Source organism: Panthera onca, chromosome C1, assembly GCF_046562875.1.
Source record: "Panthera onca isolate mPanOnc1 chromosome C1, mPanOnc1 haplotype 2, whole genome shotgun sequence".
Taxonomy (NCBI): Eukaryota; Metazoa; Chordata; class Mammalia; order Carnivora; family Felidae; genus Panthera; species Panthera onca.
The window spans coordinates 178940890-178960810 of NC_138346.1; the positions used below are offsets into that span (position 1 = coordinate 178940890).

The 19921-nt window shown below is 38.8% G+C and overlaps 1 protein-coding gene across 1 annotated transcript in view; it reads right to left on the reverse strand.

Moving 5' to 3' along the window:
* The window catches only part of SCP2 (sterol carrier protein 2), a 125993-nt gene extending 106377 nt beyond the window's left edge, over positions 1-19616 (reverse strand). Inside the window, exons 1-4 of the mRNA XM_060626276.3 lie at positions 19486-19616; positions 11921-11978; positions 11226-11297; positions 4811-4875 (exon numbers count right to left, since the gene is read on the reverse strand). Coding sequence (XP_060482259.1) covers positions 4811-4875; positions 11226-11297; positions 11921-11978; positions 19486-19554 — 264 coding nt within the window. The 5' untranslated portion in view covers positions 19555-19616. The remainder of the gene's footprint in view (positions 1-4810; positions 4876-11225; positions 11298-11920; positions 11979-19485) is intronic.
* Positions 19617-19921: the final 305 nt, after the last annotated feature.

Here is a 19921-nt window from a genome sequence, read left to right on the forward strand (position 1 = left end):
GGTTTGAGCCCCACATCAGGCTCTATGCTGACAACTCAGAGCCTGGAGCTTGCTGTGGATTCTGTGTCTCCCTCTCTTTCTGCCCTTCCCCAGCTCTCTCAATCTCTCTCTCTCTCAAAAATAAATAAACATTTAAAAAAATAAATAAATAAAGATCTTACTTTAAAGAGATACTATGGGAATAACATGATCAACTTTTTGTCAATAAATTCAACAATGTAGATGAAATGGACAAATTCCTTAAAAGGCATTATCAAAGCTCACTCAAAAAAAAAAAAAATAATGACATAAATAGTAATATATTTACTAAAGAAACTGAATTACTGGGGTGCCTGGGTGGCTCAGTTGGTTGAGCATCCAACTTCAGCTCAGGTCATGATCTCACAGTTCGTGGGTTTGAGCCCCGCATCAGGCTCTGTGCTGACCACTTGCTCAGAGCCTGGAGCTTGCTGCGGATTCTGTGTCTCCTTCTCTGCCCCTCCCCCGCTTACGCTTTGTCTCACACTGTTTCTCAAAAATAAATAAATGTAAAAACAAAATTAAAAAAAAAAAAAAGAAACTGAATTACTAAACTTAAAAGGTTAAAAACTTTCCCATAAAGAAAACTCCAGATCTAGATGTGGTTTTTAGTAATTTTCAAATACAAGTTACCAAGATACTTATCATTCACTACTTAAGAAAAAAAGTCAATTTTTCATGTGTCATAAATATCAGGTACTCTCATTAGGCATCACCTAATCTTATTTCATACTCTTCTCCAGTTGCCACCCTCCAATCCAGTTTTTCAAACTATCCCCTAAACATATTATATTAATTACTTTTTTTTGTAGGCTCCATGCCAATGTTGGGCTTGTAGAGTCACATGCTCTACCGACTAAGCCAGCCAAGTGCCTCTGAACATATTATATTATGTTTATTCCACCATCCATGACTTAGCTCATGATGTTTTCTCCCATACCCAGAAAGATCTCATGCTTCCCTATCTTTAATTATCTTTATTATATCATTATAATTATCCATATTTATTATATACAAATTTCATATAATTATTATCTCTTATTGTCTTTAAGACCCAACCTAACATCTCCTACTTTCTTAAAATGTTCTCTAATGAAAATGGGAAATAGCTCTTGTTGATTTCAATGCCTGTGGTTACTAAGAGATACTGTCACATATATTTAACTTAATTTGAGGTAGAGGTCCTTTAATGTTTGAACAGAAAGAATTGAATCAGATTGACCTCATAAGTCTTAGATGAATAGGCTAAAAGTTATCTTCAACTCATTTTCTAACAATGATTCTAGTTTTAGGGGCGCCTGGCTGGTACAGTCGGCAGAGAATGCAACTCTTGATCTCAAGGTCATGAGTTAGATGTTGGGTGTAGAAACTACTTAAATAAAACTAAAAAAAAATAATAATAAAGCAATGACTCTAGTTTTTGTTTGTTTGTTTTTTTTAAGTTTATTTATTTTGAAGGGGGTTAAAAGAGGCAGAGAGAGGAGAGAATCCCAAGCAGGCTCTGTGCTAACAGCACAAGCCATCCAGGCACTGGCAATTTCTAATATATATATTTTTTTTCAAGGGTAATTGCTTCTTAAATTATATACATGAGGCACCTGGGTGGGCTCAGTCACTTAAGCATCTGACATTTGATTTTGATCTCATGGTTCCTGAGATCAGGCCCCACATTGGACTCCATGCTGACATCCCGAAGCCTGCTTAGGAGTCTCTCTCTCCCTCTTTCTCAGCCTCTCCCCCAGTCACATATGCATGTTTGAACACGCTCACTCATTCTCTCTCAAAATAAATAAATATTTTTTAAAAAAGTAAAGGGATGGAAAAGATATTTTATTCAAATGAAAACTAAAAGAAAGCTGAGGTCACTATACTTATATCAGATAAAATAAACTTTAAGACAAAGGCTATAATAAGAGACAAAGAAGGCCATTAAACTAAAATCCACTTCTATTAATTACACATAAGATTCAAATATTCAATCTAAAGAAAAATGCTTAATCATTTTGGCTCTCCTCTACATTCACATGTTGATATACTTATTAAAGTATAATTATGTCTGGTCTTATTATTTTAAGTCAGGTTTAAAACCTCAAAACCATCTATCTAATGATAAAGGGGTCAATCTAACAAGATGACATAACATTTGTAATTTTTCATGCACCCAACACAGTAGCACCTAAATATATAAACCAAATGTCAACAGACCTAAAGGGAGGGATAGACAGCATTCAATAATTGTACATAGAACTTTAATACCCTACTTTCATCAATAGATAGATTAGTCAGACAGAAAATCAATAAGGAAACATTGGACCAGATGGACGTAACTGACATATACAGAACATTCCATCCAAAAGCAAAAGAATACACATTCTTCTGTGGTGTACATGGAACATTTTCCAGAATAAATCGTGTGGTAGGCCCTTAATAAATTTAACAAGACTGAAATCATCAAGCATCTTTTCCAACCATAATGGCATGAAACTAGAAGAAAACTAGAAAATGCACAAATATGTGGAGATTAAACAACATGCTACTGAACAACCAATGGGACAAAGAAATTAAAAAATATCTTTTTTAAGATGAATTAAAATGGAAATAAAACAACCAAAACTTATGGGATGCAGCAAAAGCAGTTCTAAGAGGGGGAAGTTCATAGTAATAAACTCCTATACAGAGAAATGAGAAAGATCTCCAAAACAACCAAAAACAAAAACAAAAAAAAAAAAACCCACATGACAAAACCCTAACTTTACACCTCAAAGAACAATAAAAAGAAGAACTAAGCCCAAAGTTAGTAGAAGAAGAACATAACAAAGATCAGAGTGGAAATAAATGAGACAAAATATCAAATAGAAAACATCGATGTAACTGTGGGACCCAAGGAATTTAACAAAACTCCCCTATCCCTGGACAAGCAGAGCAAGACTAACTCCATTTTATGCTACACCCACCATCTCATGTATAACCCCCACATGACCTACTTATTGCTTAAGACACTCCCCCACCCTAGTCAAGCCGCAGAGCACACCCTTACTGGAAACCAGCTCATATAGGAATATGGAACCCCTAACCGCCAAAGAATGTAAACCCCGCCTTTTGCCCGCCAAACTTGCGTGCCAATTCTGACCAGAGTGATAGGCTAGTTCAAACAGTTTACTATAGGGTAAATTGTAATTCAATTGGCCACCTGCGTGTGGACTAACATCACTATGCAACTTTCTGTGTGTTACAATCTCATTGGCCATTGGCCCCTATAAAACTGCTACGCCTCTTAACCTAGGGGTCCAAGTCCCTGCTCCGCTGTGTCAGGTATACTTGGTCCCAAGCTCGAGCTTGCAAATCAACCCTCGTGCGTTTGCATCGGTATCGGCTCCTTGGTGGTCTCTCGGATTCGAAATCGGGGTATTACAAAACTAAACACTGGTTTTTGGAGAAGATAAACAAAATGCCCAAGCCTTATCTTCTCTCACCACTTCTTCTCCATTAATTCCAATTAAACATAATTATATCTTATCACACTATCATCTAAACTCTTTTTATCTTTTTTCTCTTTAGAGTGTATACTAAATAATTATTTCTAACCTAGTCCAGTTTCACTAATTCTCTTTTTAGTCATGTGTAATCTGCTATCAAACCTATCTTCTGATTTCTTACTTTTAATCATTTTATTTTTCTTTTCTATAAACTCTACTTTTTTTTCATGCCTATCATGTCCCTTTTTGCAGTTTCCAATATTCTTACAATATTTCCAATTATGGTGCCCTGTTTCTTTAATGCCTGGTTATTACTGCATGTCTTAGATAATTATTTGAAGAGTTCTCAAAGCCTCCAAAAGAAGATGCTTTCCTCCAAAAGAAAATTCACACTTGTGTCTGTTAAGTACCTAGGTAATTACCATTCTGGAACCAATTTAGACTGAATTCAAGGTTTGAGGTTTCTCTAACTGTCCTATAATGAGAATTTTGGTAGCAATCTCATATGAGGAATATCAAAGAAAGATTTTTCAGTGAAAGGTTTTTCTGGTGTTTTGTTTTTGTTTTTTTCCTTCTCTTTTTTCTCCCCTATTCCGCTCGGTACCAAGACAACTCTCACAGGAAAAAAAGACAGTTTTTCTTTAGATTTGCCCTTACCCAAAGGGTTTATCCCCGCAGGGCCCCAGTTTAATGTGCAGAGTGAGTATTAAACTTCTGATCTTGGGAGGACTACTTGCCTCTTCATTCCAGGGGACCATAAAAATTAAAGCTCACAGCTTCCTGATCAAAGGCATTCAAGGCGAAAGTGCTTCAAATACTTCAAACTCTCTGGCATTCATCTGCAATTCCTCTCTCTTTAGCATTTCCTTGCCTTTAGGATTTTTTCTTTATATTCCAATACTTTAACTGTCATCTCTAGAACTGGTTTAAATAATTTGGCTTCCCATTTCCAGAATCAGAAATCCCACACTTTATTAATCCTCTTCAATTTGTTAAGTTTTTGAATTAATGACTTTCAAATTAAATAGGTAAGTCACCTCAAATTCAATCATTTGACATTTCTGAACATCAGGTTTATCACTGACAAAGTAAAGAGGTTGAGCCAAATTATCTCCGATTCTTTACTGTTCTAAAATACCAGAATTTATGCATACATATACAATGTCACATTTCAGATTGTGAATATATCAGCTCATTTAATAACTATGCCAAATTATGCTTTCTGTTGCTTATTAACAGGTTCTATTTATAGTAGTCAGATGAGCAAAGTTTTCTCACAGTACTATTAACAACTCCAGAGTAACAGTAAGACTCACATTTGATAAAAGGGGTCCCTTCTCCATCTTCTCAAACCCAAGAGCCAAGACACAATCTGCCATACCTTGAAAGAAAAATGTAATCATTAGGAAAAATTAAATTTCAAGACACCTAACCAAATACCATTAAATACTTTAAGTAATTTATATAAAATTGAAAAAGATGCTATAATCTGACGAAATGTTTAATAAGTGAAAAATTAGAGTAAATTCTTATATGATTCCAGATAAGAGGAAAAATTACGTATTTAATTCTTCCTTTTATTCTAAATAATTTGTATGCTAATAAAACTTTTTATTAATATGGAAATATGGTTCAGTGAAAACAAATATAAACAACCAATTTTGGGTTTTTATTAATTATTTTTTAATGTTTATTCATTTTTTGAGACAGAGAGAGCGTGTGCACGCACACGAGACAGAGAGAGAGAGAGAGCGCTGCATGAATGGGGGCATGGCAGAGAGGGAGACACAGAATCCAAAGCAGGCTCCAGGCTCTGAGCTGTCACCACAGAGCCTTATGCAGCACTTGAACTCACGAACTGCCAGATCATGACCTGAGCCAAAGTCGTACACTTAACCAACTGAGCCACCCAGGCGCCCATAAACAACTAATTTTGAATTTTAAAACAAATAAAATTTAAAAATTTTTTAAAGGATCCTGATTAAAATCTTAACAGAATTATTTTTGGAGGGAGGGGATGCCTTAAAAATGATGTTAAAGTTCAAATGAACAGCAAAATAAGAATTACAAAAATTTTTCTTTAAAAAAAAAAAAAAGAAGAAACCTAACAAAGTGAGGGGCACAGAGGACTCAAGCATTATCAAACAATAAGACATTAAAGCTCCAACAATTAAAATAACAGTGGACGGGCACTCGGGTGGCTCAGTTGGTGGGGCATCCAACTCTTGATTTGGGCTCAGGTCATGATCCCAGGGTTGTGCAATCAAGCCCCAGGTAAGGCTCTGCATTGAGTGCCCTGAGTGCGGAGCCTGCTTAAGACTCTCTCCCTCTGCCCCTCTCTCCCACTCGAGCACTCTCTCTGTTTCTCTCTAAAAAACAAAACCAAACAGGGGTGTGCCTGGGTGGCTCAGCTGGTTAAGCATCTAACTCTTGACTTCAGCTCAGGTCATGATCTCACATTCATGGGTTCAAGCCCCACACTGGGCTCTGCACTAACACTGTTAGTCCTTGGGATTCTCTCTCTCTCCCTCTCTTTCTGCCCCTCCCCTGCTCTTGCTCTCTCACTCTCTCAAAATAAATAAATAAACTCAAAATAAAAAAATATAAAACAAAACAAACAAACAAAAACAATAGTGGAGTAGTAGAGCAATAATCAACAATCAACCAACAGAACAGAATAGAGGGCCTAATAAAATACATTGGAATATGTGGAAATATAGAATATGATATATACTCAAGAGAACTAAAAACACATGGCCACTAAAAAATGTACATAAATATTTATAGAAGCATTATTCATAATAGGCAAAAAATAGAAACAATCCAATGGCCATTAATTGATAATTGGATAAACAAAATGTGGTCTATCCATACAATGGAACATTATTTGGTCATGAAATATAATGAAGTAGGGATATATGCCACAACACAGATGAACTGTGAAAACATTATGCTAAATGAAAGAAGGCACAAAAGGCTATGTATTATATGCTTCCATTCATTTAATGTTCAGAATAGGTAAATCCAGAGACAGAAAGTAGCTTAGTAGTTACCAGGTGTTTAGGAGAGGGGATAATGAAGAGTGACTGCTGATAGGTTCAGGGTTTCTTTTTGGGGTGATAAAAATGTTCTAAAACGCTAGATAGTGGTGATGGTTACATGAAATCTGTGATTATACTAAAACACACTTAATTGTATAGTTTCAAAAGGTGAACTTATGGTACATAAATTAGATCTCAATAAAATTATTATTTTTTATTTTTTTAATGTTTTATTTTTATTTTTATTTTTATTTTTGAGAGAGAGAGCGTGAGCAGGGGAGGGGCAGAGACAGAGGGGGACAGAGGATCCAAAGTGGGCTCTGCGCTGATAGCAGCGAGCCCAATGAGAGGCTCAGACTCACAAACCGTGAAATCATGACCTGAGACAACGTTGGACACTCAACCGACTGAGCCACCCAGATGCCCTTACAGCTGTTATTTTTTAAAAAGATCTACATTATAGGGGTGCCTGGGTGGCTCAGTTGGTTAAGCATCCAACCCTTGATTTCAGCTCAGGTCATGACCTCACAGTTCACAAGATCGTGCCCTGAGTTGGGCTCCATGCTGACAGCGCAGAGCCTACTTGAGATTCTCTCTCTTTCTGCCCCACCCCTGGCATGCATGTGCACAAGCACACTCTCTCTCTTTCTCAAAATAAATAAATAAACTTAAAAAAATAATTAAAAAAAAAGATACACATTATAAAAGCAATCCCTCTGGGGCACGTGGGTGGCTCAACTCGTTAAGCATATGACTCTTGATTTTGGCTCAGATCATGATCTCATGGTTTGTGGGTTTAAGCCCCACCTCTGGCTCTGTGCTGATGGCCCAGAGCCTGTTTGGGATTCTCTCTCTCTTTCCCTCTCTCTGCCCCTCCCTTACTTGTGCTTTCTCTCTCTCAAAATAAATAAACAAACTTTAAAAATCAATCAATCAATCAATCAATCCCTCTGATGGTCATAGAAAGAAATGATGAAAGGGCAATAGATATTGCCCCATGTCTATTTAAGTACAGTAGACAAATAAACAATCCTCACCACCCTGTATCAGCTGCCGGGCCATAAACAAAGCAGTAGAACCAGTAGCACAGTTATTGTTGACGTTAATTATAGGAATTCCAGTCAGTCCCAAACTGTGATAGATAGACCTCTGCCCACAGGTAGACTCACCTGTACAGAAAAAGAAACAAAAACTATAATATCTACAACATGGGAATTTATGAAGCTGCAATGCAACATAATACCACAGTATGGTTTTTTTTTTTTTTCCAGTATTATGCCTTTGCCTAGCATACAACACAGGCAGAACAATAAATAAACCAACATCTTACTCAGAAAAAGGTTTGCATTAAGCATCATTTACACTCCAAATATGAAAAATCCTCAAAACACAGTATGATATGTACTTTCTCTACATGTTACAATAGGAAAGTAGAGAAATGACCAAGTAATAGCGAACAATTCAGTCTGGCTAGTGCTACATGATAAAGGAAGCAATGTTTCATTTATACTTCTTTACAAATCTTTAAAACTATACCATCTGATTAAAAGGCTATGACTTTCTCAGGGAGCCTGGGTGGCTCAGATGGTTAAGCATCTGACTCTTAATTTCAGTTCGGGTCATGATCTCAGTTTGTGAGTTCAAGCCCGGCATCGGGCTCTGCGCTGACAGTGCGTAGCCTGCTTGGGATTCTGTGTCTCCCTCTCTCTGCCCCTTCCCTGCTTGTTCTCTATCTTTCTCTCTCAAAATAAACAAACATTAAAAAATAATAGTAATTTAAAAATAGAAATAAAAAATAAAATAAAATTTTAAAAGGCTATGATTTTTCTCTTCATATAAAGGTTCCACAACTTCAAAAAGTTTAAAAGATCCTACGAGGCAGGTCATTACAAAAAAATAGTGATCCAAGCTGAATACACATTTGACTCCCTTTGCCAAGTAACACAGCCACCAAGGCAGACATGCTAGAGCAATGTAATGGGAACATCTGAAGGTACAGACTCTTCAGAAGTCTTCAGGGAAAACAGCAAAGTTCAGGACCTCCTTTTCAATAAATACACTGTGTATCTCTCTGATCTAGTAAATTTCCCTTTGAGGATTCTCTTGGTATCTTGAAATCTCAAAAAAATAACCACAGATATGCACACAGACTCACCTACAGTTATGCTTACTATAGCCTTTTTTCAAAAACTTTTTTTAACGTTCATTTATTATTGAGAGACTGAGAGAGACAGAGCGTGAGCGGGGGAGGGGCAGAGAGAGAGAGGGAGACACAAGTTTGGGAAGCAGGCTTCAGGCTCCAAGCAGGCTTCAGGCTCTGAGCTGTCAGCACAGAGCCCAATGTGGGGCTCAAACCCCTGAACTGCGAGATCATGACCTGAGCTGAAGTCAAATACTTAACCGACTGAGCCACCCAGGCACCCCAAAGCCTTTTATGATAACTAGAAATCAGAAAAAATTTAAAATGTCCCATGAATGAATGAATGAATAAAGAAAGAAAATGTCCAAGAACAGGCTATCATTACTACTACTAAATAAACTGTAGTAAATCCCAAAGACTAGAAAATCATACAATCATTAAAAAGGCTGTAAAAAGACTGGGTACATTCTAAATGTCCATTGAAAGACAATGGATTCAATAAATTATGATATATCTATTCAATGGAATTTTATGCTATCATAAAAAATAGACCAAGGAAGCTCTTTATGATACAATTTGGAACAGTAGCCAAGAACTACTAAGTAAAAAAGAAAAAAAATTTAAGATACAAAATAGTGTGTATATTATGCTACCATGTATGTAACAAAAGGGGAAAGGGGAACTTACACACTCACACATACTTGTATATGTACAAATCACTTCTGAAAAGATACACCAGAAATTAGTGAAACTGGATGTCTAAGTGAAGGTAACCATGAGACAGGGAGACAGGAATAAGGGTGAGATTTTCCACTATATAACCATCCACCTTTGGTATTTTTGTACCATGTAAATACTTCATCAAGTCCAGAAAAAAAAAAAAAAAAACTTAATTGAAAAAATGCTGGGGCACCTGGGTGGCCCAGTGGGTTGAGTGTCTGACTTCGGCTCAGGTCATGATCTCGCGGTCTGTGAGTTTGAGCCCCGTGTCGGGCTCTGTGCTGACAGCTCAGATCCTGGAGCCTGTTTCAGATTCTATGTCTCCCTCTCTCTCTGCCCCTCCCCCACCCTCACTTTGTCTCACTCTGTCTCTCAAAAATAAATAAATGTAAAAAAAAAAAAATTTTTTTTTAATGTTAATGACAACATAAAGGAAGACTTAATGGAGAATACAGGCAATACTAAAATGAGAAAAGTAGGTTACCAAAAAGTATGTATACTAGGACCTCATTATTTTTTTTCTTTTTTAAGTTTTATTTATTTAAATAACCTCTACACCTAATATTGGACTCAAACTCACGATCCAGAGATCAAGAGTTGCACATACTTCTGACTAAGCCAGCCAGGTGCCCCAGGACCTAATTTTCTTAAAGAGAAAGTTGTATATGCATGCATACTCACATGCATTCATATTCACTGAAAGATAACACCAAAAATTAATGGTGATAATTTCTGAACTGGACAATGGGATTACAGGTGATTTATTTTTTCTTGTCTTTTTCTGTTTCCTTTTTTTGTTATAATTAGTGTATATTCTTTTCCTAGTTAGAAAAAGTTTGATATGGGAATGCAAGCTGGCGCAGCCACTCTGGAACACAGTATGGAGGTTCCTCAAAAATTTAAAAAGAGCACTACTCTACGACCCAGCAATTGCACTACTAGGTATTTATCCAAGGGATGTAGGTATGCTGTTTCAAAGGGACACATGCACCCCAATGTTTATAGCAGCACTATCAACCATAGCCAAAGTATGGAAAGAGCCCAAACGTCCATCGATGGAGGAATGGATAAAGAAGATGTGGTATATATACACAATGGAGTATTACTTGGCAATCAAAAAGAATGAAATCTTGCCATTTGCAACTACGTGGATAGAAATAGAAGGTATTATGCTAAGTGAAATTAGTCAGTCAGAGAAAGACAAATACCATATGACTTCATTCATATGAGGACTTTAAGAGACAAAACAGATGAACATAAAGGAAGGGAAGCAAAAATAATATAAAAACAGGGAGGGGGAACAAAAGCATAAGAGACTCATAAATATGGAGAACAAACAGAGGGTTACTGAAGGGGGTGTGGGAGGGGGGATGGGCTAAATGGGTAAGGGGCATTAAGAAATCTACTCCTGAAATCATTGTTGCACTATATGCTAACTAATTTGGATGTAAATTAAAAAAATAAAAAGAAAAGAAAAAAGTTTAATAAAAAATTTTATTGGATACAAAAAAGTAAATGTTTACAAATTTTAAAATAACAAAGAACAAAATTTATCTTCTGAACAGTATCTTTATATGGTAGAACTATGGGCAATTTTTTGTTTTTTAAAGATAAACAATTTTTTTTTAATTTATCTCCTGTTTTGGCAATAAACAATGGCAAAGACATATATTAAACTAGGCTAACACATAAGGGAAATCTAGGAATGATAGGAATAAGACTCTGAATTCTGATTTTTGAGGGTTAAAATTTACAAATGCCTCTGCACTGTTTATGAAGTCGCTGCTATATTAGGTGAAACACTTTTAGAATGTATAGTTTAGCACATACCATAAACGTAGCCAACACATGCCTGTTCCACTACTGAATAAGGGATCTGTGCATCAGATAAAGCCTTCTGGCCTATAAAAACAAAAATGTTTAATCAAATAGTGCTTTGAGTATTTGCTTTAGGTGAGTAAAAATTAAGTTTAGAGTTTTCCCAGAGTAGATCTACCTCCAAATAGTCTATGTTCAATTCAAATGACAAACCTTCATCAAATCCTCTCAGACCTCTCCATTGAGAAATAACCATTTCTTCCTCTAAGCTACTACATCACTTTTTCATACCTCCTTTATGATACTTATATACTAACTATAAATATATTAAACCCCAAAATCTTAAACCCCCTTAGTGGCAAGGTCCTTGTCTTACTCATCTCTGTGGCTCCACTGTACCTCTAAAGGGCAAAATTGGAAAGAATATCATTATTGGGGGGCAGGGGGGACTCCCACAGAGCCCTTTGCTGTCACACTAAACAGTTGGATAGTACATAAAATCAAAGGCCACTGTTTGCCCTGGCTATCTAGCTAAAAATTAGCCCAAGCTCTTTGCCCTTTGTCCTTCCTAAGGAATCAGTAAGCAATTATCTGTATAGGTTCTTCTCCTTGACCCAGGATTCTTTTTACGGTTGCAAGGTTGTTCCACAATCAAGATAGACTACACAGTAACATCAATGTTCAAATACCTAAATTTTCTATTTTACCTGCTTCTTTTGCCAAGTCAGGATAGTCTCTTGAATTCTCAAGTCCAGGCTTTAGGAACTAGAAATATAGAAGGAGATAATAACAGAAGCAAATATAGTTAGATTTTTCTCACAACAGAGCACTGCAGAAATTCATTCATCTATTAGCTTACACAAAAACACACTGAGCACCTAACATACTGAGCACCTATCATGTTCCTGGACTCTGACAATAAATAATATACAGTCCTTGCACTCGGGGAGTTTCTAGTCCAACAGAAAACAGAAAATTATACTACAGTGTCCATAAGTACAGAATAATTTGGGAGGGAAAACTACATAGGTTCAGAGGGAGGATTAGAAAGGCTTCCCAGAGGAACTGACATTTAAATTAAGTCTTTTAGGATGGAGTTTGCCAAGTCAAAGAAAACAAAACTTCTAGGGCAAAGGTCTAGAAGTGAGAGAATTTGGCTCAATCCAGGTACTATAAACAAGTTTATATTGCAGCAGTTGAAGTGCAAGATAAGTTACAGCAAGTGACAGGTACAGAAGAGTAACTTAGGTCCAAATGATGGTAACCACTAACATTAATTGGGCACTTACTGTGTTATGCATTATGCTAAGCACTTCACATATATTAACTCATTTAATCTTCACAATAATCCTAAGAGGTAGTCACTATTATTATCATCACTTTACAGTAAGAAAACTAGGGTATATAGAGAGATTAAGTAATTTGCCCAAGGTCACATAGCTAATAAGCAATGAAGCTGAAACTTCAGACAGTCTGGCTCTGGAGCCAACTCAGGGAACGTTATATGCATTCCTTTGACATCTGAGCTTTATCCTGAAGACAATGGATTTTTTTTTTTAAGAAACTGGAAAAAAAACAACGAGATACTGCTACACACCTATTAGAATGGCCAAAATCCAAACACTGACAATACCAAATGCTGACAAGGATGTAGAGCAATAGGAAGTCTCATTGCTTGTGGGAATGCAAAATGGTATGTCCACTTTGGAAGACAGCTTGGTGGTCTCTTATAAAACTAAACCTTCTCTTAACATTAATCCAGCAATCCTTGGTATTTATGCAAATGAGTTGAAAGCTTATGTCCACAACAAAAGCCCACACAGGCACATTTATAGCAATTTTAAATAACTGCCAAGACTTGTTAAGTAACCAAAATGTCTTTAGTAGGTGAATAGATACATAAACTGTGGCACATGGAACACTACTCAGTACTAAAAAGATATGGACTATCAAGTCATGAAAAGACACAGAGGGTGGTGCCTGGGTGGTTCAGTCAGTTAGCATCTAAATACTGGCTTTGGCTCAGGTCATGATCTCACGGTTCATGGCACAGAGAAGAATTCCTTGTTGGACTCTGCCCTGATAGTTCAGAGCCTGCTTGGGATTTTCTCTCCCCACTCTCTCTTCCCCTCCCATTTGTGCTCTCTCATGCATACATTTTCTCTCTTTCTCTCTCTCTCTCAAAATAAATGAATAAACTTTAAAAAAACAAAGAAAAGACATGGAGGAATTTTAAATGCATGTTACTAAGTGAAGAAGTCAATCTGCAAAGCCTACAGACTGTATGATTCCAACTATATGACATCCTGGAAAAGGCAAAACTATGGAGATAGTAGAGATTAGTGGTTGTCAGAGGTTGAGGGAAAAGAGGGATGAACAGGCAGAGCACAGAGGATTTTCAAGGCAATAAAACTATTCTGTATGATTTTTTTTTTAATGTTTGTTTAGTTTTTGAGAGAGAGAGAGTAACAGCGAGGGAGGGGCAGAAAAAGAGGGAGACACAGAATCTGAAGCAGACTCCAGGCTCTGTGCTGACAGCATAGACACAGGGCTCGAACCCACAGACCATGAGATCATGACCTGAGCCAAAGTCAGATGTTTAACCAACTGAGCCACCCAGGCACCCCATATTCTGTATGATATTACAATGGATACATGTCATTATACATTTGTGCAAACCTAGAATATACAACACCACAACGGAACCCTAATGTAAGCTATAGACTCTGAGTGACAATGATGTGTCGGTTTAGGTTTACTGATTATAACAAATGCCCCATTCTGGTGCAGATTACTGATAGCGAGTGAGGCTGTGCACGTGTGGGGGCAGGGAACATATGGGAGCCCTATACTTTCTGCTCAATTTTGCTGTAAACCTAAAACTGCTTTGAAAAATAAAGCCTTATCTTTTAAAAAAGAGAGAGACTGGGGTGAGAAGAGCTGCATTTTAGATTATTATAGATGTAATGTGGAGAAATGAATGAAGGGAATAGGCAGGAGGCAGTGAGGACAAATGATCCTGAAACAGTCCAAGTAAGAGTTGATTAAGATAACAGCAGAAAAGATGAAAAAAGTAGACAGATTTAAGAAACATAAAAGAAGAAAATCTACCAAACTAGGTGGCCAACTAAATAAAGTGGAGTGGTTTGCTGGTCAGTGGAGGTGCTAACAAAAAACTGGCTTTCAAAACATTTTGACTGCAAGCCACAAAAAATACATATTACAACAAACCCAGTAGACACATATACATACATAATTGAAGCTAAATTTTCATGAAATACTTATCCTTGTTATACTGATAAAATATTTTCTATTCGATTTCAAGTTTTTAATGCTAGAAGCAACCTACCAAATTTACTTTTCAACCTCCCAGTGAGTCACAAAACCAGTCTTAAGTATTATATAGAGACTTGACTTAAATGCCACATTTCATGGCACAGTGCTGAAATACATCTGTTGAACTTGAACCAAAAGAAAACATTAAACATTTCTTCCCATTCTGTCTCATCCAATTTCTTCATAATTCCTGCATTAGGGAATCCTTCATAATTCCCTAATTCAGTACCTAAAAATTGCCTATTCCACCCCTACTTATTCTTCAATTCACTATCCACAATCAGATCATTTACAGAGAGCACTCATATACAGAGAACAGTATGCTAGGTTCTAACTGGTTATACCAATTCATGATTAAATTATAACCCATGTAGTGAAACAACTGCACTTTCCCAGTGCTTACTGAAATCAAGTTAATTTTTAAATGACTAGCCAAGCAAATAAACACATACAACACTACTTCTTCAAAATAAAAAGCATAGTTAGGTGGAAACTACCTAATGTCCATTAACAGCAGACTGGATCAACTGTGGTATGTTCACACAGTGGACTACATGACATCAAGTAGAATGAAAAATCTATACACATAAAATTATGGATGAATCTCACAAATATAATGCTGAATAAAAAAGCCAGGACTAATCTATAGCATTAAAGGTCTAAAGTCAGGATGATGGCAATCCTTGCAGGTGAGGAGTCGGTGACTGAAAAAGAGCACAAAGGAGATTCTGAGGTGCTGGTAAAGTTCTATTTTTTTTAGTTTTTATTTGTTTCATCAAAGAAATGCAAAACAAACAAAAAGCACCATAAGGCATTAATAAAAACGGCAATTCAGTTTCACTACTCTCCACACACTAGTCTTACTTGTTCCCAAAACATCCACTTATAATTCTTTTAGACATTTCTTTTTTTTTTTTTATAAACTGCCATATTTCTAAATGTTCTTATACTATCATTTCTTTATCAATTTCAGAAATTATATCACAATCTCCAAAAAGGGCCAGTGAGGATTAGGTCTCTTTAGGCCCCCTCACATATACATTTACACTTACTCCATCCCACTTATACAATTGAATAATTTTTTATTAAATCAGTACTCATTGTTTACTTCATTAAGTAAATATTTTTTATTACTGGGCCAAGTTGTGTGCTATAATTACATTTCCTATGGTACAATTTTTTTTCTAGAGTTATTTTTAAAAGTTTTAACCTTTTGGGGGCACCTGGTTGGCTCAGTCAATAGAGCATGTGACTCTGAATCTCGAAGTTGTGAGTTTGAGCCACAGGCTAGGCGTAGAGATTATTTAAAAACAAATAAATAAACTTTTTTTTTAATAATAAAAAAGTGGCGCCTGGGTGGCTCAGTCAGTTGAGCATCCGACTTCTGCTTGGGTCATGATCTCGCGGTTTGTGAGTTCGAGGCCCATGTCGGGCTCTCTGCTGACAGCTCAGAGCCTAGAGCCAGCTTTGGATTCTGTGTGTGTGTCTCTCTCTGCCCCTCCCCTGCTCATTCCCTCTCTCATTCTCTTTCAAATAAATAAATGTTCAATAAATAAATGATAATAAATAAAAGTTTTAGCCTTTTTAAAGATTAATTGTAAATAGCAGAGATACAGAATACCACACACAAAACATGAATTACTCTAAGGCAAACACTCTTGCAACCACTGACAAAGATTCACCAAACTCTAGCCAGGCTCCTCTGAGCCCTCTTCTCTAAGCTGCCACCTTGGCTTATAAAAACCAAACATTAGCACAGTTTCTAACAGCTCAAGTCCACATCCCTAGGATGACTCTAGCCCTACTTAAAGTGCCTCAAGGCTACCAAAAAGAAGTTACTGTTTGTTCCCACAAACACAAGAAGATAGGACCCCTGTCTCCAAGTCTCTGTGGGAGAGTGGGAGCCCAAGTTTGGATGAGCACCAGTTAGCAAACCCAAGTGGATTTCACATGGACCAAGACCCCCCCTTCCTCCTTTTTGTAAGTTTTCATTTCCCTAGCACTACACTACTGGGCCCCAACTTAACACCCTCCCTATTCCCTCATTTCCCTTTAAAACACCCAGTCACCTCTGTATACATCAAAACTGAGTGCACTTCACACTGGACTTTCCCTTTCACAGTCATATGTTACTGACTGAAATATGTCCTGATGCTTTACCTAGTGTCTGCCTTTCCTTATCTTTCACACCACCACCCAGACCGATAAATTGAACTTTGCTTCCATTTTTACTCCAGAAACTCCTCTAAGCACTCCATCCCAATCTCAATCTCCTCTTACTATCATTCTCTTACAGCAATCACTTCTTTGTAATATTTCATTACTTTATCATCCAAGTATGTATCTGTAGACACTACAGTTTAGTCTTGCCTTTTATCAAAATTCCATGGGTCTTTTAATTCTCTTTTAATCTACAGGTCCTCCTCCACTTTCTTTCCCTCTCAATGTATCTGTTTAAGAACCTAGAACATTTGACCTAGAGCTGCCCAGATAAGTGTTGCTTTAGCAAACTTGTTTCAGTTGTGTGTTGGGCTGGGGGGGGGGGGGGGGGGGGAGAATGTAAAATGTATTTCTTCTGTAAGTCATGAAATTATCATACATTAAAGTATTAGGAAAATCAAGTGCTTATTATTTGGTCCTAACTATAAGGACACCAGAATTTAAAAAAAAAAAAAAAAAAAGTGACCAGAATAACTTAGAGCGAGTTGAAGAAATAGGAGAAAATATAGTACTTGGGTACTTTGCTATAGACTGAATGTCTGTATCCTCCCAAAAGTCATATATTGAAATCTAATCCCCAATATGGTTGAATTTGGAGGAGGGGCCTTTAGGAGGTCATGAGGATGGAGCCCTTACAAATGGGATTAATACGCTTATAAAAGAGACCCCAGAGAGCTCCCTCACCCCTTCTGCCATGTGAGGACACAGCAAGAAGATAGCTGTCTATGAACCAGAAAGCAAGACCGCACAAGATACTGAATCTGCCAGTGCCTTGATCTTGGACTTCCCGGCCTCCAGAACTGTGAGAAATGAGTATTTGTTGCTTAAGCCACCCATGCTACAGTATTGCTGTTACAGCAGTCCAAACAGATGAAGTCAGACCACTTCTTGAAATAGGTAGAAGGTAAATCTATGAAAAAAGGGCATATCAGAAGGTAAGCAGCATAAGCAAAGGGACTTGGGCTGCTATCCGCCAGGTGGTGGTTGTGATTTAGTTGTATTAAAATCTGTTGACATCCACCATAGAAATTCTAACTTATTTCCTATACTGATAATAAAATCTCATTATGAGAACTTCAAGTTGTATGGGGAACTCAGCTATTCAAATTAAGAACCATCACACAGGGGTGCCTAGATGGCTCAGTCCATTAAGCGTCCGACTTCAGCTCAGATCATGATCTCATAGTCCCTGAGTTCAAGCCCCATGTCAGGACTCGTGCTGACAGCCCGGAGCCTGCTTTGGATTCTGTGTCTCCCTCTCTCTCTGCCCCTCCCCTGCTCACACTCCGTCTCTCTCAAAAATAAACATTTTTAAAAATTAAACAAACAAACCAACAAACAAAACTATGCTGGCTTCATGCTGAGAGTAATTCCAGGAAAGAAGCCTGGCAGTCCCACTCTGGCTGATGCTTCAGGTGCTCAATGCCTAACAACTCCCTGAAAAAAAAAAAAAAAAAAAAAAAATGCTGAATGCTACTTTCACTTTTTGCCTTTTCTAAAAGCGAAAATCCTCTTCGAATTTCAGCTAATGAAAATAGGCACTAACACAGGTCTCTGAAATACAGGTGAAAACGAAGTGGCACAACCTGTACTTGCCACAAGTTCAGCCGCACCGAAGCAAAGGTAAGTACGGGACTCTGCGGGAAAGTCGGGAGGATCAGAAGCTTCTTGGAGAAGCTAAGATCTGAACCAGTCTTTTAAAAGCCCAAAGTCGGGGCGCCTGGGTGGCTCAGTCGGTTAAGCGTCCGACTTCAGCTCAGGTCACGATCTCGCGGTCCGCGAGTTCGAGCCCCACGTCGGGCTCTGGGCTGATGGCTCAGAGCCTGGAGCTTGCTTCCGATTCTGTGTCTCCCTCTCTCTCTCTCTGCCCCTCCCCCGTTCATGCTGTGTCTCTCTCTGTCCCAAAAATAAACGTTAAAAAAAATTTAAAAAAAATAAAATAAAAGCCCAAAGTCAACCAAGCACAAGGAGTAAGAACAAGAGAAGGAAAGCAAGAGAAGCATAGAACAGAGTGCGGGTGAAAGTAATAAGCAGTTTGGCATTACTCGCACTTAGGAGCGGGGAGGGCGTCAAGAAATGAGGCCTGGAGCCTCTGGATTCCTGAGAACCAAGCAGAGTACCACTGCAGGGACAGACTACAGGGACAGAAAGGGGGTCGGAGGATCCAGGAAACCTGCCCCTTGTGCCAAGACACTGCACATCACTGTTTCTCCTCATCCACACTTCTAACTGTGCCTGTAAAGGAATCCTACAGGGAGTACTCCTGGGTGTGGAGAGCTGGGGACATTCCCCTTTCCGTACCTGCTTCCCTTTCCAGTGTAAGGAGGATCTTGCCTCGTCAAAGAGCCACATACCTTGGGATTCCACTCAGAATCAAAGGAGGTGTGGGTTTTCGGTTATGTTGGGGTGTCCGTCACAAAACCTGATCCAGGGAGAACGGAAAAGGCGGAAGGGGAAAGAAATGGCCACAGGAACCACCCCCAGACAGCGCCATACCTCAGAGACAACCCTACACCTCAACCCATCCGAGTCGCCACTCTCATGCCAAGAAGCCGGAACGGACCAGTGGGGTGCCCGGGGCACCCTCCCGGTAGGAAGGACAAACCGCCGGCCAGCGCCAGGCCCCTGACCTTCCCGCCGTGCCCCTGTCACCTCGGGGCTCCCCGACTCCTCGGCCTCTCCGGCACAGAGCGAAGAGGTCCGCGGCTCTGTTTACCTTGGTCATCCCAACCCCCACCACGAACACCCGGTGCCGGGGCCGAGGCTTTACGGCCGTAAGGAACATGGCTCAGACTGTGCGCGGCGGAGGCCGACAGAGCAAGGCCTGAGGCAGCCGACGCGGGCGCTCACCCAAGAGCTAGGGGCGGGGCCGGAGGCGGTGAGGGGGCGGGGGGCACGCTCCGCCGGCGGGAGGTGGAGCGAGAGTAGGGCGCCTGCGCGTGCGCAGAGGCGTCCAGTGGTCGCGTTCTTTTCCGGGACGGGGGCGTTCAGCAGTTCTTCGTCTGCGAAGCTCTGGACCCGGCTTACAAGCGGGTGGGAGTCTCAGTCTACATCACACATCAGGAAAAAGTTTCATAACCTAGTACAGCCATTCGGGTTTACGTTCTCTATGTTAAGAGGAGTCGCGCCTGAGGCTGAGAGCAGAGGGTGGC